The sequence below is a fragment of the Morone saxatilis genome, unplaced genomic scaffold, assembly GCF_004916995.1.
Source record: "Morone saxatilis isolate NCDOM2014 unplaced genomic scaffold, NCSU_SB_2.0 Contig4, whole genome shotgun sequence".
NCBI classification, from domain to species: Eukaryota; Metazoa; Chordata; class Actinopteri; family Moronidae; genus Morone; species Morone saxatilis.
In genome coordinates, this window is record NW_023339984.1 from 7,751,142 (window position 1) to 7,773,862 (window position 22,721).

A 22,721-nucleotide genomic window follows, 5' to 3' on the forward strand; every position below is an offset into this window, starting at 1 on the left:
AATGGCAGTGGTCATAATGTTATGGCTGATCGGTATAAGAACACAGTGGACAAAAAGCAGAATGCACACAAAATTATTGAATTAATTAAGGAAATAAAGATTAATTTGGAAAAGTTTTGTCTATTTAACTAAATTAGCCTTGCTAGTGGCTTTGGTGAAGCTAGGAGCTAAATGCTAACGTCAACTTGCTAACATGCTGATGTTTACCAGGTAATGTTTACCATTCTTACCATCATAGTTTATCATATATTGTCATGCAATTAGCACTAAACAGTACAGCCGATAGACATGTTATTAGTTTCAGGTATCTGGTCATAAATCAAAATATTGGACGAATTAAAAATTTGATCTGATGATGCCGCTAGATGAAAGGTTCCTGGGGGGAACCAGTCTATCGAACAGTGAAAAGATATTTCACTCAGAACCACAAATGTCATCCTTATGGTGGCACTAGAGGAAGAGCCAGGGGATAAGTGAAGACAGTATGATTCATCTTCTGGAAACCATGAATGTCTGTACAAAATGTCATGGCAATCTGTAAAATAGTTCAGATATTACCATTTGGACCAAAAATAAGTATCAAATATTTTGTCGGCTAATACGAATTAATGTGACTGCAGGTAGATTTACTGCTGGTGAATAACAATGTTCTGTGGAAAAAATAGTGACTTTAGTGTGTTTGACCTTTGCACATATGCAAATCCAGACAGTACTCAATATACCACAGCAACTGGTGGATCACCACTATCTCTCCTTCTCCTTTTTTAGTATTCTGTCTATGTTCTTTTTTTTCTTTGTCACAATGATCCAGTTCATCCCCCCCATCTTTCCTCTTACCTCCTTACCTCTTTTCCATTCCCTCCTTACGCCCACTGGTCTTTATCATTGCCACTCCATCCCCCCCCCCACCTCCTTCCTTTCTCTTCCACACACTTCTTCTCCCCCTCCCTCCTCCCTCTCTGACTTGTGCTGGTTCTCTCATCAGACCCAGAGATGCAGGGCTTTTAAGTGGAGTTAAATGGCCAGCAGGCAGTGCTGCATGCTGAGCTTTGCGTCTTTGGCCATGGGCAGGCTGTGACCGCTCCGACATGTTGACTATGAACTTAGAGGGACTGGAAATGATTGCTGTGCTGGTGGTTGTGGTCCTCTTTGTTAAGGTACTGGAGCGGTTTGGTTTGTTAGCAGCTGGCTATGACGGTAAGGAAACTGCAAACTCCTTTCAGGTTTGGAAAGGATTTTCTTTTTTTTTTTTCTCTTTTGGTAGCAATCAACCATTTGTTGTTTTCTAAGTTTAAACCCTAGAGAGTAGTTTATTGGGACTGTAGGCAGACTGTGAGTTTGTCTGAAGCATCTGCAGTGTAGGTTATCATCTGTTAATATTTGTGTTAAGCATATGTTATTACAAAGTGCCTCTTAAGATGTTTAGTCGTGATTCAGGGCTCCCAACTGTTGCTCTGATCTTAGTTATACTATATGATAATGTATACCTAGAGCAATAAAAAAAAGTATGATCCTTGTACAAACACCCTGAAAAGATCCTCAGAAATGTTTTACCTTCTGCTGTATGATTCTTCAGTGTTATTCATATTGTAAGGTCAACTTTCAGTCTGTCACTCATCAGACTGAAGTCTTCTGCAGCCTCTGCGTCTGCCCTTCAAGCTATTTTAATTTAATATGTTGCATCTCTGCATGATTCACCTGACTTTTTCACCTGCTAATTGGCTCGACAGTCGCTATGACTCACACAGGTTGAATATTATGATCTGACATTATGCTTTTAATCCTTTTGTTTTTGACTTTTCACTGTATGTGGATATCATTTGGCGCTTTCACTTTAAATCTGATCTTTGTAGCGTCTCGACACTTTGCTTCCACTTTGATGGTTAGTTTATTAAATTTGAATGAAATTAGATTGGATGTGAACGCTTGCATCATCTGTGGGTTGGCTAACTTGTTTACCCAAATTGAGAGTGAGACAGTCGAGGACTGATTGTAATTCTGCAGCTGCTGGAACCTTGAGAACCTGGACAGGGAGAGCAGGAAAAGAACCATCTTGTTACCTCGGAATGAAAAGAGGAAGAGTTTGTCTCGTTTTAATGATGAAAAGTTGCCACAAAGTTATGTCACTTTTAAGCAGTAGTGCTGTGATTTATTTATTTTCCATTTTCTCCACGAAGCTTAGAGGAGAACAATGGTTGAACCTGTGCCCACTGGAGATCTGGCACCACACTGATTCTTTCCCTCGAAAGTGTGAATCTAATATTCAGGAGTTGGGTCTCTCCGGCACCAAAGACCACCTGTTATTTATACGCTCTACTTACTGCACAGGCTGCCAAGCTGTTTGCCTTATGGCTGGGCTTTTTACAATTGAGAGGCAAACAAACATCTTTCCAACCATCCAGAGAGAAAAAAGTTAGTGTTGCTCGTTTGACAGTTTAAAATGTTCTTATTTTTTTTAACATTTACTCAGTGTAAGAAGTTACTGTATGGATGTTTTTCTTTCAAATTGCGCCTCCATCATGTTTTTTCCTGTAGTGATGTGATCATGTTGTTTTAGTGTAAAATTCAAAATAGTGTATTTTATATGAACGCCCACTTAAAATACGTAAACGGCAACAATCGCATTCACACATAGGATTGTGAAAATCCCACTAAAGCCACTTTCCTCCATTTTGGTCCCTAGTGTCTGTGTGAGGACGGGAGATGTATGGTGTGTTTGTGGTGGTGGTCTTCTGTTTTGCTTAAGTTGCTTTGAATGCATTTCCTGTCTTGTTAACAAGTGCTGAAGTAGAAGAATTCCTACAATTTGCTACACTAAAAATGATATGATAAAAGATTACAGATTTCCACTTAAAAAAAAAGTTTCAGTAGAGACAGGTGGCAAATGATTTACATTGCCAAAAGATTTCAATCAAGTTGCCATGACTCATGACAAAAAAAATCTTGATTAAATCCTTAATTATCCTTTCTTACATTACAAACATGGTGATTGATGTCTGGCATTTAGGAAATTTCCCTGCTAATTTTTAAATCAGCTCCATGCCAGGTTCATTATAATCACCATTTTGATTAAACACGCAGACTATTTGAAGTATAATAAGCATGTCATTGCTTATTTTAATTACTAATTACTTTTAAGCAGGGCTATTAGAATTCTTTAAAGAAAAAGAAAGAGCTTAATCATTTTAATAAATTTTCAAAAGTTTTCTAAAAAGTTTAAGCAAAGTAATATCTAGGGCATCCACCTGCCTGCTCATTTGTACAGGTAGACCCTGTGCACACGAGGCCGATAAACAAAAAGTATCTGCAGACACATCTACAGGCAGTCTTGTCAGTTTGGGGAGTTCTAAATGCTAACATGTTTCTCTCATCTTAAATAACAGCAAACCTAATCTAAAATAGTTACTGGCTAATGTTAAATATGTATATATTAAGTTATAATGTATAGAAGAATGCAGTTCTGACATACTGTACCCCGCTTTCCCCTAAATATCATTCACATTCTGAAATCTAAAACATAGCCCAATGTATTTTTAAAATTAAAAAATTCTATCTAAATAAAGCTGAGTGATCATTTGAATAATTTGAATTAAATATTTAAAACGATGCAAAAAAATGGCTAAATCATAAACTCTAGATTTAAACTATGAATGTTATAATTAGGGTATATAAAGCTTCTGGGGACTCTATAAAACAAGCCCATACACACAGAACATAATAGAATAATTTTCCCCATGTATCCCCCATTAGAAGAAGGGCCCCAGTGATAAAACATTACAGATGCTGTGGCATTTCTCAACGCTAAAGATATAGTGTCTTTTGTAAATTTCATTAAAATCGCGTAAATTGGGTATGGTGTGAAAACCAAGCCCTATATCTAAAATAACATGTTACGGACTAAGATATCCATGAATATTAGGTTGTAATGTGGATGGAATAACGGAAATATACATCACTTTTTTGTGTTTTTCGGCCACCACGCTCTCTAAATATCTCCGTCGGCCATTTAAAAACCCTTATTAGTCGACTACTACCCTTTTGTGATGAGTGAAATTCCGCAGGTATAATATTGTAATCTGTATGTTTGACTACAGTATGCCTGCATTTGTTGAAGCCTTTTTTTAAATGGACCTAATTTCGGTGAAGGAATAAGTATTTTTCTACTTGAAGTGAATGTTGTCCTGTGCCTACTGTAACCAGGATGCATTGTGTACACTGCACCTTTTCTTTTACTGTTTATATGACAGCAAAAAAGATTAGAGTTTTGAACTTGAGATGCTTTTTTATTCCATATTAATGAAAATAGATCTTTCCAAAGACCAATCCAACAAGCAAAAAAAAAAGAATCCGACAGAAATGTGTAGGGCTGCTCTTTACTCTGTGGTACTCTCTCACTTGATGGCTTTTGTTTAAAAATAGACTTGCAACACAGCCGGACGCAAATGGCTCTTTGCAGTCTCTGTGCCTCTCTTTAGTGGCGCGACAGTGAGTGACAGTGGTGAACCACCAGCGTGCGGGGATGTGACAGCTGACAAGAGCGTTTTTTGATATGGCAGTTTTAGCAAATTATTCCCCTGTTGAAGGTGTGGCATTCATCAGCCGGGATGGGATGTAACAAATGATTCCAATTACTAATGTACAAAACCACAGTTACCCTGCAGATTGTCTCTTACAATTTTTAACTGCAAATTGTCGGAGCAGGGGGAAGGAATTTTTTATTCTCTGACACATACACACTCTTCAAGGCCCAATTATTCCATCATCACCATTTGACCTATAAATTGCACACCACATTGCATCATACTAAGTTAAAATAAACTTTTTCTGAAAGTCTTTTATTAATCTAATTCTTTAAAAGGTTAACTTGTACTTTAGTCCACTTTCATAGTAATGCTTCAATCCAGCTGTCAAACGCAGCCTGCACCTGTCACTCCACTGTGTCGAGCCACCTGCGCCCCAAACTGTATGTTCTGTTCGTAGAGCTACAGTGTATCTGAGACACATTATCTCCCCTTTGTCACAGTATTTACTTACTATAAATCCTTGCTGAGGGGATTGGGCTGTGTTTATTGATCCTGCTATACATTCTCCGTGCCTTTCACTCACTAAGTATGTGTTTTTCTCTAGCTGTGTGGGGTGCATTTGTGCGATATATAAAGCTGTGACAAAATAATAAAGCACCAAGGTAGGAGTTTTTCTTTCATCATAACACCAAAAAAATATAAATTTTAGATTATTTGTACAAACAGTAGCAGCATGAATGGAGTGTTAGAGTACATTGAAAGATCATAAGTATATGCTCATAAGTCCATTATGTTCTTTGAGCTAAAGGGTTAGGAATGGAGAAAAGAAGAAAACTAATATATGTTGGTTCTCAGTTGCAGAGATGCTTATTTAACTATATAAATTTAAGATTGAACCTTGAATGCATCGATTTGTCTTTAACATTATCCAGACATGCATAAATTCATATCCTGTACATAATTATCCACTCCAAGTTTATCCATTCAGGATTTATTTCTTTGCACAGTTTGCATTGTTTACTTGTACATAGCATTTTTATTTCTGTTGTTGGTCATTATATATCTTATAAGCTTATCTATATTTTTTTATAAATCTGTTTCTTCCACATAGGCCTATTTGTGTATATAACAGTGCTGTCTGCTCTTTGCCTTTATTTGATCAGCTTTGTTGTCCTTGCTCTTTTGTCCTCTGTCTATTCCCGTCTAAGTATATTAAGTGATGTAATGAACAACCTGAGTCAAATTCCTTGTTTGTGTACACATACTTTGCCAATAAAGCTGATTCTGATTTATTGAAGTACATGAGAGAGTTAGCAGATGTGCCAGCAGAGGGAACTAAAGCTTTCGGTCAGCCTCAGTCAGTCACAAAAGCTGGTAGTCTGGTATTGACGTGGAGAACTAATATAAGCAAAGCCATGTGTTTCCTTCCACTTTATGGCAATTACTTAAAACATGCATAAATAGCAGTTCTGTGTAGATATATCAGTTCAAATGTCTAAATAGTAGGCAAATAGTTTTGGCTACTTTCTACCATTTACCTACACATAGTTGATCATTCAGTAGACTTTTAACCATTTATCAATTTACCAAGTAATAGTAAAGTACTCTACAACTAGAAAAAAAACAGTTAATGTAATACTGAACATTGCATTATACAGCACGACCGGACAACAACTAACCACTAAAATAAATGTCAAGAACCAAGTGCAAAATTGAAAAAGTAACCAGCAGATCACAAAATGTGTTAAAAGCAATGTGCAACACCTAAAATGTACTGAAATTAACTTGGAAGAGAATGGCTGCAGGAGTTTGAGGCCTTGACATCGTCTCAGCAGACATCTCAAAAGTGGCTGAGGTTTTCTTCCGTGGAGGTTGCTGAGGGCAAAAGTTCAATCTCTGGTCAGCACAGTTAAAAGTGGTACGTCCCTTCTTAATTGCTTGCATTTTAAATATTTGTAAGCCGAGTCCGATCCACCCTTGTAATCTTGCTCGCTACTCTGACAGGCTTTCAGAGGCCTTTTCTTACTTGACAGGTTAAGAATGACATATCTTGCCACAGCACAAAAGGTTAGAGCTAATTTGGTAAAAGTTCTGACATTGCAGGGATGATGTGACAATTATCAGCCTTTATTAGTGTCTGAAATGAGGTATAGAAATGGGAAGAGATCAGAGAAGTCGGTGCTTAAACAGAGCAGGTTAAATTAACTCGACAAATGTGAATCTAGGCATTGTTCTGTTATGAAATGGTATTTATTCATATGTAGAGTTAGAAATCATGTTAGCATTGCTAATGTGCTTTGTATTGCCTTGTTTTTACATTCTAAATAAATTAGTTGGATATTATTCAGTGAAGAAGTATTAAAAACTGTCCAATTTATTATAATTTTTGATAACAGCCTGGAGTATCAGACAGGTTTTACAGACATAATGTTGTGTTCCATAGCTTTCCACTGAATTAAACACGGTTATTGGTGTTTCCACAGGCATTAGCTTTGCTCTGTCATCAATCACAGCAGTGATGAGGGACCTACTAGTGACTGATTTGCACAATCTGTGTGTTCGGTGCTGTAATTTGTTTCTGGCCCTTGTAAAAGGGCAGATTGTTTTCTGCCTTAAAACTTGAAGCTGGAACTGTTGAGCTGTATGTAGTAAAACCACATTGCTTTATATTAACTACCAAGAATTCTTCAATATTTGAATAACCATGGACCTTTACCTGTTTACATATTGTATGTTAGGAGTTAGTATTAAGCTTCTTTCGTGATTCTGAGCATTTAGATTCAGCTTGACTGGGTTAACTGATCCCTCATTTCTGCTGCCTTGGAAATACTCTCCACACATCTCATTTCTTTCGGCATGAGCTCTATTACAGTAAGGATTTGCAAGTTATCAATGTGTTTCACAACCCTTTGATTGGTCCAAATATCCAAGAGCTGTTTTTGAAAGCAAGACTTTAAAACTTTAAAGCTACTACCTTCCCTGCACTCTAAAATCAATCCCAAAACCTTGGTGGAATTAGTTTTTTTTTCTCTGATTTCATGTAACTTAGTTCTGCGATTAACCATTTTTCCTCATGAATTAAATGTTTGATAGTTGTGTTCAGCATTTAACAAAGAAAATCAAATCGTGTTCTCATGCTTTATGGACCCATTTCTCCATTTTCTTTTTACACTGACATTTGATACATGGACTAGGCATGAGCTCACAAAAAAAGGAGACTTTTGCTTTTTGTGTTCTCTCAGTTCCTGTGCAAAATTCTCACCCATTATTTTGCCACCTCCCAATATAACACCCTGTGCCACACAAAATCATGGTGCTATTTATTGTTGCAAGGTTTGGCGTAACTGCCCCNNTATTACACTATACATTCTGTATTCGCATGATGAATAATGTTTAGAATGGGTAAATTGTGTTACCACCCCATACTATGTCATCGTCAACGTACTTACCTTACATGAAATATTGCATGTCTCTAAAGGACAATGTCTGTATATTAAATTACATTGATTTCAACCTTGTGCTTCTATTCATAACAATTGCTTGGCAGTAACTTCCTCTACCACAGGGCTGAATACATTTAAATTTAACGCACTGGAAGTTACTCATGGTGTGTAATTCACTTTAATCTGGTTCTCTTTAGGGTGATTCAAACTTATACTGCTCTGCTGCTACGCCTCACAGATCTATGAACAAAACAACCCTGATAAATAATTTTCTCTCATTTAATACTGTTTTGGCAAGGGAAGTCTCCACGCGATTAACCAGGAATTAAGGGGTATTGAATACCATAACATTGAGTTGAGGGAGATTATTAACACCTTGACCAAAGGTTACCTCAGGAATCCCCCTTGCATAGAATATTAAGTGGTCCTGTCTCGATTTTTCTTTCATTACGTACTTTATGAATTTATGTTCGTCCTGACTGGAAGGGTGAAAGTAAATTGTTTTTATTCTTCCTTAATTGTGAATTAGGATACAATAAAGTTTAAAATGTTTGCCCCATAGCATGTAAATGTTATACTAGAGATTAGGTTTCATTGTCATTTAGGATCAAGATTGTAGCATGCCAAAAGTTGGATTGGTTGCCCGTTTTCGCATTTCTACTAATAGATGGGAGAAAGTACTGTTCTTACAAAATAGATTGTGTTGATTAAACATTGAGGGTGTTAACATTTATGTGTATCTTGTGCCATTAACCTATTAAAGGTAGCCTGTGGAGTTCTTAACCATTATTAGCGCTATGGAGCAACATTTTATGGGTGTGTCGCTGTTTTGTTTACTTTTGCCCGAACATAGGGGGTGACGCGATACACATTTCTATTATTGCAAACACACTATTCCACTTAACTACAAGTGGCAGTATTGCACCATAAAAACGCAGCAATGTGCTGACAAGGACAGCAAAGAAGACAACCGCTAGCTCAGCAGTACAATTAATGTTACAGGGAATCATTTGATTCAGTGCTTGAGCTTGAACTTGATCTGTGTTTCAGTAAGCACAAACATTGGGCAAGGCATTTGCATTGATATTGCCACTGTTTTGACCTATCCGTAACTGTACACTTATTATCATTCTTTTCATAAATAAACATACTACTTTTCCATTGTTCTAATATTGACCAAGAAGCCCCCTCACTCATATACTGCTTCCACAGTTTTATAGCCAAATGATTCTTTTAAGAAATAACCACATGTATTGATTTCCTCTCAGCGTCCGTTTCTTACTGATGAACTATGCTCATCATTTCTCATCCTCCAGACAGTGGCTCCAGTTGTTCTGTACCCTGTCTGCAATTTTATGCCCCTTCTTGTCTTTTTTCTTTTTACTGCTCCTGCTAATGCATATTCTCCGTTGACCTTTGCACTTGAAGATCAGTTTGACTGGCACTTTGCAGCTGAAGTATAGTGCACCGTAAATCAAATGACAGGATGGCCGTGCAAAGGTGACCCGTGTCCCGCTCTTTGCCTCTACATGTTGTCCACAGTGAGCTGGAAGATAGCCATGCCAGGGCTAGTATGGCTAAGACACAGAGAAGCGCAGGTCAATGTTATCAGCTCCTGCACACTACCCGGAGCATTGTGGTACTGTCCAATTGCAGACAATGCCATTGACTTTTCCCTTTTACACTAGAACTAATCATCTAGAATGAATTGGAATGATAAAGATCTAATGGTCCTGCTGTAGAGAGAAGCCTGGCATGTCTTGTGAAAATTAATGGCATTCACTAAGGAAGGTTAAGATTTCTTAAAGGACCAGTGTGTAAGATTTGGCAGAAATATTTGCAGAAAGGGATTATAATATTCATGTTTTCATGATTTATGTTACCTTCGAATGAGGCCGTTATACCTACAAAGGGGGCAGGTCTTTTTTCACGGAGATCACTATGTTTCTATAAGCCATACTGGGCTTTTAGAAAAAGCATTTTAAGCAAAAAAATGCAAAACAGCTTAATTGTTCATCTCCAGGCTGTTGTCTTAGCTTCATTCTAATAAGAATGTCTGCTACTTACAGTGTATCCTTGTATGTGCACAGTGCAATGTATAGTTGCATAACCCTGGGTTACACTGAAATTGGAACCTTTGTTCTAGTCACATCTGGCACAGATACAATTTTGGTGATTATAATTGAGTTTTGTTTGACTTGACTTGAACAAAATATAGCAGAAGGTGTATGTATTTCTTTCAGTCGTGCAGCTGTTTGCTATATGTATATTCTTCTTTGGCAGAATTCTATAGCTAAAACAAATAATTTAATTGTTTGTAAGGATATCTTTCCTAGTTTTCTAAAGCCCAAGGTCACTTCTTTAAATTGCTTGTTTTGTCAGACTGTCTAAAATAAAAAGATATTCACTGTGGCATGAGACAAAGAAAAGCAGCAAATCCTCTCAATTGAGAAACAAAAATCAGATGTTTGACATTTTTGCTAGAAAATCGAGTTCTCTGTAACTCAACTAAACGATTAATTTATCAATGTTTGTGCCCAGTTAGAGTTAAAATAATAAATTGTGTATGTCCTGAATTGGCCCGTTTCTTTCTAAATTAGGGCCTTTCACAGGACACACTCTTAACTTACAAATGGATAAAACCACCAATTCAGATGGTAAAATGATCAGTGTCAAGAGGGCAAGCTTATGTGTTACTACTACTACTGTACAACTACCTGTCCAACCTTGAATAATGAAACATCATCACAGGATCTGCAAATACACATTTATATATAATCTTACAAAGCATTCAGCGGACTGAATGACATCTTCCATATGCAGCTGAAACAGCTGAGTCACTTAGTTACTTGTCGATACCTTATATTATAAATAGGTTGGAAGGTTGAAAATTGCAAATTCCTGTAATTGCGTGCATGCACATGCTCAAAGTTAAGTGAACCTGCGTTATCCAGTCGACAAAGTAAGTCCTCAATATCGGAGTCACCCCATGGCTCTCTATGGTTGATTGCACATGCGGCTTCACTGAGGGTTGCCCCGGTTCACAGCTTATAATTGCCTTCCCCTTCACAGGTGCCGCTTCAGTAAATATGACAGCCTCATTTTAATGTGCCTTGGAAAACATAACCCAAACACTAATGCCGCTTTGCATGCCTGAGCAAATCGCTGCAGGTGTTGCCTAATTATATCACACCCCTTGTACCCCTAAGCTGATCTGTAAACAGCGGGACGATCCTATCTTCGCTCTTTCTGTCTGTCACCGATCCGCCGTTGCTTTGATTGATTACACCAAAGCCATCTCTCCTCTCCTGGTCCCGTACTCTTGCAGAGGCTCACTTTGTGCCCCAAGAAAGATAACACTTGTCCGATACTTAATGGAAATTTTAGGTCTCGGGGTTGTTTGGTAAGCGACATTTGTCGATGTGTGAAAGGAGCTAATACAAATCCAAAGGTTGTTACATTCTCAGGAAAAGACTCATTTAAATTATTTCTGCACCTTTGGTGTTTAATTTTGTTTTATCACAATTAACTGTTCTACACCTAATAGTTTAAGTGGTTTGGAAGGAAATTTAATTGGAAATTGTCCTCACCATTAACTTACAGTGTAAAGGAGTACAATAACATTTTAGGCTTGTTTGCATGTAACAGTTTAGTTACTTTTTTCATTTTTATATAGTATAGTTTATTACTATAGTTATTTTTATCACTATATTCTTATTATTTTTTATGTAGGTAATATATATACTTGCATTACCATAAGTGATACTACTATAGTATTATATATTACATTTAACATTAGCACTGGTCAGGCGGATTCATTAATCTACACTGTTGGTTATGTCTCCGTGTCCACTCCCAGACAAGAAGTGATAAGATCCCCCCTTGCGAATACTGAAGATGGAAGGTGGCCAGACAGGTGGTAGCAATAAGTGAGAAAAATGTGTAATCTTTCCCAAGATCAATGACTATCAGTCTACAGAGGCAGATGAACATAAAGGCTGCAGGTTTGTCACTCAGACTTATTCTGTTCATTACACAGAGATGGAATTTGGACTAAAGAGATGATGACACACCAGACCTCAGTGCAGCTTGACATTTCAGACTTGAATCAGTTAGAGATACCGCCCGTCAGAGGTTACGGAGAATGGACGCGGTCTTTGTGAAATCCTCCACTGAACACACGATGGCATGTGGTGATTTGGGTGGTGCAAGGTGTCATCAAATGAAATGTTTTTTTGTAGCCATCAAAAGTTCCCAAAAGGAATTCTTAGCCATTAAATGGTCAATATTCATCTGACATCAGCAATGTAGAAAATACTAACCCGTTTTTAAAAGCCATGTTCTGTTCTATATTAACAGATATCAAGAAGTAGTCATCATTACAGACCCTCCCTCCAATCTCATGACAGCAGATAGCAGTCATTTTTCTCTGGTGTCACTTTTCAGATTGTAGCTTCAATCTCAATGTTATTCAAGTTATTTGTCTAGTCTACATAAGGCCTTAGTGTTCCAGAAGATCACAGAAACACACTCTTATATCTGACATTTGTACAATTCAGTAGATTGACCAGAAACAATCAAAAGTAGATGTGGAAAAATGTGTATTTACACATCAATTTCAAACTAGCTTACAGCTAGCTAACAATTGGTAAAGTACCTACATGTATGACAACAGGGATATGACTATTGTATTTATCAGTTTGTACTTCCATCTGGAACCACAACATAATTTCATACATACGTTTTATTTTTAGGGCTAAAATTGAAACAGTTTACACAATTGTAGCAGGTGGGGGGAAAAAATGTGGAATGTGCTGTGAGTATTATTTTATAAGCCAATTCACAGACAGAGCTCAGATTAAGTTTGCCCAGCTCTTACGAAGCAAATTTATTTCTTGAAGAGCAAAATGTTTAAAAAAGTGTTTTTTATGTGATTCTGGTCAGATTAAAGACAAAGTTAATACAAAGGGCATTAATATTTAGTGAAAATTTTGTGAAATCTCCTTAATTTCTGGTGGATGATTAGAAAAAAACGTGTTGTTTCGATAAGGAAGGCAACCTGTTAATGGCAGATTACATTTGTAAAGCTTGGAACAGGAGACAAAGTTCTTTGTATGTAATGTTATATAAGAAGATGACCTCATTTACTGTTTTTCTGTTAAAAGTCAAGTCAGTTTAAACATAACTAAATAAATAACATGAAGTTGTTTATAGTACTTTTAATCAAATATTCAGCATGGAGTAACTACAACACTGTAGTACTCTGTGGCAAACATCATTGCTATAAATAGCCCCCTATACAATTTTATTCAATGCCCATTTTTCCTCAAATCTTTGTTTCTCAGCATAGCAGTGTAAACACTCTCCAGCTCCCATTTCCTCTTTCCAATTTAAACACAAAATCATTTTGTAATGCGAATCTTCCAAAACAAAATAGCCTTGTCAGGTCCATAAATGCAGAATTTTTATCCTCTCTATCTGTCAGACATGCCATGCTGGAGTAGTGATTGTCCAGAATTTGTGTGACATTAATGGAGCAAGATGTAGAGTGTAATATTTACCTGTCAGCATCAAACAGTGTTGTTAGAATCATGGCTCCTCCCCACCCCTACTCTTTTTTTTCTAATGTCTCACCCTCTCCCCTCCAACCTCATTCCTTCAATAATTTATTAGTTGGATATAGTATCTCTATCCTGGAAAAAGGTTATGATTGGTCAATCATTCCTACATGTTTTATGAACCATCAGTCTGCCCGGGACTGTTTGGAGAGCCAGGCCATGGCAGAGTAAGGCCTGAGGCAATGCATCCCCCTGGCTTTGGGAAACTTGGCTGCATTCAGGAAACTGAGGCCTCTGCTGGCCACTGTACATGTGGCTATGTGACGTGACAGAGGGTTCACTGATGTAGTGCCAGGGCCCACATGTTGGCAGGGCTGCTGTGAGCTGGATGCTGCAGCCCGGGAGTCACCGAGGCATCCAACAGTTAGGTCAGTTTACACTCAATACACCGAACTGTACGTGACAGCTGCGTAGTACTTTAAACCAAACCAGCACTTCCACCTCATGGGAGTTTGTTATTGACTTTGATGGACTTACTTTTATGCTACAATAACATTAGAGTTGTGGGCTGGAAAACCTAAACAATGAGCTGAAAACGCTAAAAACATCTTGGCTGAGCGGGACTGCAAAGTCGGGTGATAATTCTCTGTGGGTTTGTTACCACAAGCAAAAATGTCACATTACATATTATTATTATTATCATTATCATTATCGATTATTTCAATTATTTATTATTATTGAATTATTATTATCATTATTATCAATTGTTAATATTAAATTGTTGTTTATAGCAGCTTTGATGTCTAATCCAATCATTTTATAGTAATATCATCCTTAAATTATGTTCTTCTGGGTTGATATTTCTTAGACAAAGTGAATGTGTAGGCTAAGTAGGGACAATAGCAGTGAAAGGTCCATTCATAATGGCAACTTATGGAGAAAAATACATTCACTCTTTACTGGAACAGGCAAATAAACAAGCTATTTTCCTTACCAGGAAGCTTGCGTCATTGCCTTGTTGTCAAAAAAAGGAACTTTTTTTCCCCTCTGATTTTATATTTTAAGACCAACATACACTTGTACACTGTACTTAGTTCATCATACACAGTACAAAATTAACTTTTACCCCCACTGTCTTATTTCCTCCAAGTCCATGGTGTCTGTGGTTCTTCACTTTCTGTGGGTGAGACTCGCATCACAATGGCTCCTCACATGGCCAGGGGCCATCCAGATTAAGAAGGATGTGACTGCTGAATATTATTTTCTTTTTCAAACAGCATCATGCTAAATTATTCACAAAGATTTTTTTTAAGCAAAAAAACGTCCCTCATTTTTCATTCTGTCGTTCAGAAAAAGGCAGCAGCCGATGGACTGAATGTAAATGAATCCATGTTTTCCATCACTAGAATGAGCTGCGTCTTATTGAACATTTATCATAGGGCAATTGAGTAAGTGGTGACTGTTTGTTTCACAGCGCTGAAATAATACTCTGTTGTGATGATTGTAATTAAGGTTGCTTTGTGCATTTACATCAATGATATATGGCTGACTTCACTGTAGTTGGAATAAAAGTAGAAAAAACACAGCAGAGGATATTTGCTCTGCTGCAAATTAATGAAAAAGATTCATAAGATTTCAATAGTGTGTTTGAATGTTTTAAGCGTGCACTTGGAATGGTTAATCATGGAATGTTGATTGCAGTAATGGATGGCTTATTTAAATTTTATTTTTTAAATGAAATTCAGTCATTTCAGACAGTTTCTATAGATTTAAAGAAATGAGTCTGGTGGTGGTTAATAATGACTATGACTACACAGGGGCAGTAGATGGTGGTGTCCTCACTCCATCTGCTACACACACTGACAACATAAATCAACCTCACTCACACTTTGTTTGTTCTCTTCATCAGTTTGTTACATTTCAGTGGAATCAAAGTCCTCTTGAAAACAAGCGGTTTCATTTAATGAAGTGGTGTGGATCGATGCGATTTCCCCCCTTGCTTTCTATACTTTTGCATCAATGGGTGTAAAGACCACTGACACATATACAATCCCCTATTCCCCTTATCCATCAAACCCTTCTATACTTGACTTTAGGCGTACGGAGAAGACAGAATTAGCAGTCACATAGGTGGGCGTTTTAAAGAATTTTCACTTTTGTTGCCATTACAGTATGCATGCTTTGTCAGATGCTGGTTTTACTGTTTTATGTGGGGAAGAATAGGGGTATTCTCTTGGCTTAAACTTTGTTCTTCTTTTATTTGTTAAAAATTACCATTTGAGTAAGCTTTCCAAAAGTCTTTTCAACACTAGTTTGAAGCGTGGAAGATTTATTTTGTCTGTTTAATTAAAGTACATTACTATAACTGCCTTTATAAGAAAGCTATTTTTTTGGCTGCCATCCAGCATTTTTGAATGGAACTTCAATCCTTACTATAGCCTGGAAATAGTGGCAATTTCATGATTTAATGATATGATGATACAGAAATATATGCAATAACTTAAAACTGACTTGCACTGACATATCCTGTGCTGCCATTTAGTGCTGTATTTGCATTTTACAATTAGTTTCTACATGTCTGAAGTCAATGCGAACATGTATAGCTCACAAGAGGTTGTGCATCTTCCACTGTAGCACCACACCTCCCCTCTGCCTCTGTCTCATCTCCCCTCCCTCCTCACTCATATCCACTCCCTCTCATCTTCCCTCCCTTTGCAGTGAGGCAGTCAGAGCGCCTGAAAAGAGCGAGGGAGAGCCACAAACTGTCAGAGAAGAGCAGAGTTTCCACTGCTTTCAAGTGTCTCGTCATTTGCAAGAGGAGGAAAGAAAAGGAAGGAGGAAGCATTGAGATCAGCATGTGTGGACTTTATTCCTCTTTGAGTCAGCTTTTTTTTAATTCTCAGTGACCCCTCGTCATCAGAAAGATCCCACCTGAGGCCAATACGTCTTGCTCTTAACCTCATCCCATCTTAACCATTTGGGGAGCGAGCGGGCAGTAAGAGGGTGCCAGGAGGCGCCCGGCCCGTGTGTGTGGGCCGGTGTAGCGCTGGAGTGGGTGCAGGGGAACTGGAGTGCAGGGCCGGGTGGGAGCACTGGTCCTGGTGGCGGTCCCGAGGGCGAGGAGGCCGGCTCGGGCTCCGGGTTCGGGTCGGGGAATGGTGGCACGGAGTGGCCCGAGGGCGGAGCAATGCTGAGCGCGATCTGGGAGACAGAGGGGCTGCAGACAGTGGGCATCGTGGTGCTTGTGTTTGCCTCAATTAAGCTGCTGCACCTCCTGGGGCTCATCAGCTTCTCAGAGGGTAAGACGCTGACGGAGACTGAGGAGAGAAAGGCAGAAATGCGTATAAAGATGATAGAGTAATAGAGAAATCACAGCTGGGATAGAGAGTCGATTGCGGATAGATATGTAATGTGTTGTGAAAATTGTATTTTCAATCATTAATTTCCTCTCAATTTCCAGCTTCTGTTTCCTTGACATGTCAAGGTTACTCTTGCTGGAACTCCTTTGAAACACGCTTAAAGTTTCTAAGACAGCAATTTGAAAACTTAATTGAGGTCACCCTAAGAAAGCAGTGACAACTCAATGACTCAGAAAATAACAAATGGACTGTCTTATCTTGTGCGCTGACATTTTGAAAACAGAATATGTGTGAGCTTGTGATGTGGATGATGCAGGGAAAACGTGTCAGTTCAGAAAGATCGGAAAGCTTTGGAGTGAAGTTCTGATTGAATTCCTAGAGCTGAGAAATTAGTTTCTGTCATTTTCAAACATCTGAGTTCATTGTTTCTCGGTCTGTGGGGATGATTCCTCCGTTTTTATGTATATAGTTTATAAATGTGTGAACTTTTTCACATATGTGCCTCTCATTGTGTCTCTACTAAGTATGGGCACAGTAAGGCTCACTAAGCGCAGAATGTGTCAGGCCTGAATAAACTGTTTAGTTTGGACCTACTGCAGTCGTCTCATTAAATAAAGTAGAGCAGCATAGTAAGCAGTTTGAGCTTAAAACCAGCCCATCCATCAGACTTCTGTTTAGTAAACACGCCTTATTTTCTAATTAAGATAATCAATCAGCTGCTGTATGCACATTCAGGGAAGACAATAAAAAACTTTTATAACGTGTAATAGTAGGTAGCTGGGAAAAAGCTGACCTGACCTGAGGGAAGTGTTTAGACGGAACATGGAGGTGTTGGCGTCTGTGGTTGTGTTATTTCAAAGGCACACAGGAGCAGTGTTTTCATTTGGGGGGAACTGTAAAGCTCATGCTCAGCGATACAGTTTACATGCTCCACTAAACAGCAGTAAGTTGAAGCTTGCTTTTACCCCCTGCTCTGCATTCACAAATGCAGCCGACATGATATAGATTTTTTTTGCCCTGGCGAGATGATACAGATGTCAAACCAGTTTGTTGAGCGCCGTTTGCCTGATGATGTGATCGGTATTCCACACAGGTGTCTGAAAGTGTAATTACCTACAGAATATCTGCTCTCTGAGCCTGTGGTACCTGACAATCAGTCAATACAGATATTGATGTTGTGTGTGTGTGTGTGTGTGTGTTAGTCATGTTCAGGAGAAGGAGAGGAGGATGAAAGGGAAATGATCTTTAAAGTGAGACACCACAGACATTTTCAAACATACTAACATTTGTATTGAAAGCTGTGGGTAATTTGGAGACTTTAAATCATGTGAGCTGCAGTGAGAGGTAGATTATGGACACTAGGGCTGCAACAAGCAATTTTTTCCATCATTAGTTAATCTGTTGATTACTTTCTTGATTATGCAATTAGTAAAAGTGCCGGTTTCCCACAAGTTTACCTAAATTGCTTGGTTAATCCGACCTAATTTTACGATTATTTATGACAAAACTAGCATCAATCCTTACGTTGAAGAAAGGAACCAGAAAATCTTTGGCGTTTTTGCTTAATCAGTTAGAAAAAATATTTCCACAGCAATTGACTAATCATTTCAGCTTCAATGCAAACGTATCTGGAGCTGCAGCTATTATCTTCTTTATCACGTTATCTGTTGATAATTTTTCTGATTAATCAAGTCATCACAATCTCTCAGAGCCCAAGGTGACACCTTCAAGTTGCTCGTTTTTCTCAACCAATAATTCAAAAGCTCAAACTATTCATTTTACAGTAATAAAATAAAAAGGAAGAAGAAAGGAGAGGCAAACCATGGCATTTCAGAAGCTTTAACCATAAAACAATTGCCATTGTTGCTTGATAATACTTAATTCTCTGTCCATCTTCTAATCGATTAATAAACAAAGCCAGGGCTGGGATCAGAATTTTCAACCTACTTGCTTTATTGTGACAGTCCTAACCACTGAGCTACTCTACAGCTTTATTTGTAGATAAACCCAACAGTCACAACAATTATCTTTGTTTACATTTTTGCAACATAAATTCCTTTTTGCAGCTGTCACCTTCTGCAATAACTAAAAATGTTTGTTTTTCACCTTTTTAAAAAAAAATAAAATCTCTAGGGAGGTGTTTCACTGAGCATGCACGCTCTGCTTAACATTTATACAGCATGTTTGCAGCTGGGTGCTGCCCACTACAATCACATCCCTCTACTGCCGGCCACCTGAGCAGCACAACAGAGGCATCTGGGGGATAAAGGTCTTGCTTTAAAAGCCTCTATGTGGTAAATGCTGAGGGACTTTCTCAGCTGGGCTGCAGATTTGAACTGGCAACTTTCCAGTTGCAGGCGAGAATGCGAGCTGAGAGCGTGCTCTGGATGTGTTGTACACTGTTCCACTCTTTACTGTAGCTGGCAACGATGAGAAACTGAAAAGCTTTAAGATCGAGTCATAGCAGAACACACATTACAGGGGGTCAGGCCTCCAGGGGCCGTACACTCTGATCACTTCTGCTGCAGATTGTAAGGATTTCAACCCTGAAAAAAATGGTTTATTAGCAGCCTCTCTGCCACTGGCATGCTTCCATGTTGGAGAAATATAACAAGCTCATTGCATCAGCCCATACACAATAACCAGAGCATTGTACTGAGCAAGGCAGCAAGGCCTGGCAAACAGCTTATGGGTGGCCACTTTCAGTTTAATTATGAATATATCTGGACTGCTGTGTGCATGTATTCCTGCTAACTATCTATCCCAAGGCTAGTATTATAATTTCACTGTAGCTGGCTCAGTGTAGGCTCAACTTGGCTAGTAAAATGATATAAATAGCCCCTTTGTTACAAATGTTAGTGCTTTTGTAGAAGTTTAGTAATTTATCTTGACATTTCCTAGTGTAATTCGCTTGGATGCATCTCTTCTCTGACACGCACTCCCTAATTCTTTCACACATGTGTACGTTTCTACTTACGCTCATACAACACGGAGCCATTAGTGCAAAGTGCTGAGCAAAGCATCATAGGGTGCAAACTAATCAGTGTGTCACACAATGATAAATAATTCTCTGGTTCAACCGCACGCAGCGACACCCACCAACCCCAACCTCAACCCCACTCAATCACACACACACATTTACAAGTACACCATTACCCCGAACAGGGATGGGACGCCGTGTCAATTTGGACCCGCTGTTCGCTATTATCAGGCGGGAGTGCAGAGAGCGCCTTAGCACTGATATCCATCTAACAAAGTTCTCGTGTTCTCTGCGTCCTTGATGGGGATTTATAGCCTGGCAACGGAGAGAGTTAGTGTCAGCACTGACCTGGGCCGGTTTTGCCGCCGATTGTCTGTTTTCACTTACAGTAATTAACAGCTCCCAGCTGTGGTGGGTCAACGGGTTGGCGCATGAGTGCCTGAGTTGAACCACAAGTAACTATAGTTACACCAAACCTACCTATATATAATGGATAATATAACCAAAATGCTACATCAGCATTCTGGGCCACACTGCCATTGATTTAGTGCAGATATTCAGGGTTCCCAGAGAATAAATCCTAATGACTTTGGTAAAAATCCCCTGGCTTTACCTTTGGTGCCACCATGAAGTTGACATTTGTGGTTTCAAGTAAAATGTCTCAAAAACCACTGAATGTATGGTCATGAAATTTGATACACCGTTGAGATGTCCCTCTAACGAACTGTAATAACTTTAGTGATTCCTTAACTTTTCAACCTTTGATCAAGCTTCATCTTGTTGTTCAGCTTCAGATACAGGAAATGTCACTAGAAGAATGCTGTTTTAGTTTGTAGACTTTTAAAAATCAACAAGCCTGTTGAATATTTATTATACAAAATTATGAATGACCTTTCTGCTGTTGTTTAGTGGCATTCAGTTGTGATCTAGCCATTCTGACATGCCTGTCATTGATAATCACATCATGTGTGGGTATGAAGCTGGCTCTACGTCTTCTAGTCTTCACTTCTTGCACAGGTATTTATGGTGTTGTTTAAAGTAGGCCAACAGCAAGCAATTGAAACACTGTCAAATATTGAAGTGCATTCTTCATTTTGTTAAGTGCAGAAGTGTGTACATGTCCAGTACACACACACACACACACACACACCCATTGGTTTATGGGTGAGGTATAAACTGCGCTGCATCTTTATGGGATTGTTTTCTTTGTTGAGTCACACATGCATCATCGAAGTTGAGTCAGCAGAATTGTTAAGCATCTTTTTCATTATTTCGAATGATGGCATTTAAGATCTGTGCAGTTAATTTAATTGCCGATGTCCACTGGGGAAATAAATCTTACTATTGCTGAAGCAAGCAAGAAGGATTTAAAAAATGAACAAATGGAAACAATGACTCAGTTACAGGTAGGAAAGTGTGAGATATTTTGCAAGCAGCTCTACCTGCAAGCTGTAATTCTTCATCAATTTGCCAATCAATTTAAAGGACAACAATCAACTGGCCCAATTACCCTTTGGCTATTTTCCATGATACCTATTTAGAGCGGTGACATGATTGACTTAACCTTTGCCTGAGCGTCCTATCTTATAGGTCCCTCTGGTATCTTCAAAGGGACGAAGAAGGGCAGAGCGGAGGAGCTTATTGAAAGTAAGAAAACTGCCTGTCAATTTGAGTCAGAAAAGCAAGGACAAGTATCACTCAAGCAATCAATTTTGATAAAAACATCACAGATAATAAATTCTGATAGAGGAAGGATGACGGATGCGTCAGAGCCAAGGATGTGATGTGGATGATTGCAGTGCTTAAAGGCTCCACATAGGTGGGGGAGCCTGAGGCAGATTGTATTCTTAAAGATGTATTTAATTAAATGACCTCTGTACCAAAGCTGTGCAGGGGTGCATATATAATAACAGCATCTCTAAAGCATCAGCTTGTGATATCCTCAGACGGTGTTAAATGTGAATACAGAATGTGGTAGTGATGTGAACCACAGTGATATTTGACTATGCAGATTGTAAGGGTCTTATTAAACGAAAATGTTGCATAGTTTTAGCTTGAGTCTTGTTATAAAAAGAAAGAAAAATCACTTTCATAAACCTTCAGCTATCTCCAGAGCTTTGAAGCAGCATGTGGTATTTATTTTTCAATGAAGGTTATAAAACCAGTATGCTCATTCAGCATGCTCATGACTTTAATTAGCCAACAAAATGAATAATCATGTTGCCACATCGGCAACAGTATTTTCCACAATTAAGCCAAGGACATAGGTTCTCATGCATAATGCAGCAGTTCCATGCAGACAGTAATTAATTGCAAATGTGTTCAGCTGGATGGAATATAGCAGGCTTTATAGTCCCATTCATAGATGATAAAATGTGTTTGAATGCAGACATCACCAAAGAAACATTCAGTCTCCCTGGTTCAGATTGATCTTCTTTGTTATTGACTCTCCCCAAAGTTCATTCATTCCTTTTACTGACTGAGGATAACACTTCTGTTGAAAGCAAAGTGGTGCTTCGTTCAAACTTCATCAGTTGATTGCAGTAATATGAAGAGAACTGGGTCAGTGGGGAAGTGCTGACTTGTATCTATATTTAATCTCATTACCAGTGACTTCTATTGTATATTGAAACCAGTTACAGCACGGAGAAAAAGTTTTAATTTGCAGTCTGAGTCTGATAAAATATCACACACCATCAGCTGTGAAGCCAACCAGTTCTGATGCGTAAAATGATACTTTTCTAAACGCTCAAAGAAGATCTACTCCATGAAATGGATGCATAAATGATACACAGAAAAAACATCAACACAGTACTTGTTTTTAGTGAAGCTGATAATAATATAAATCCATTAATGCA

At 38.4% G+C, this 22,721-nt stretch overlaps 1 protein-coding gene across 6 annotated transcripts in view; it reads left to right on the forward strand.

Moving 5' to 3' along the window:
* Positions 1 to 22,721, forward strand: part of kcnip4 (Kv channel interacting protein 4) — a 130,137-nt gene that overhangs the window by 85,283 nt on the left and 22,133 nt on the right. Inside the window, exon 1 of one of the 6 annotated variants that reach the window (XM_035675337.1) lies at positions 1,090 to 1,197. The exons of 4 other annotated variants lie outside the window; for them this stretch is intronic. In XM_035675337.1, the coding sequence (XP_035531230.1) occupies positions 1,098 to 1,197 (100 nt within the window). In that variant the 5' untranslated portion in view covers positions 1,090 to 1,097. Of the gene's footprint in view, positions 1 to 1,089; positions 1,198 to 16,285; positions 16,824 to 22,721 lie in introns of those variants that run through there. One more of the 6 variants, XM_035675336.1, reaches the window with a different exon arrangement.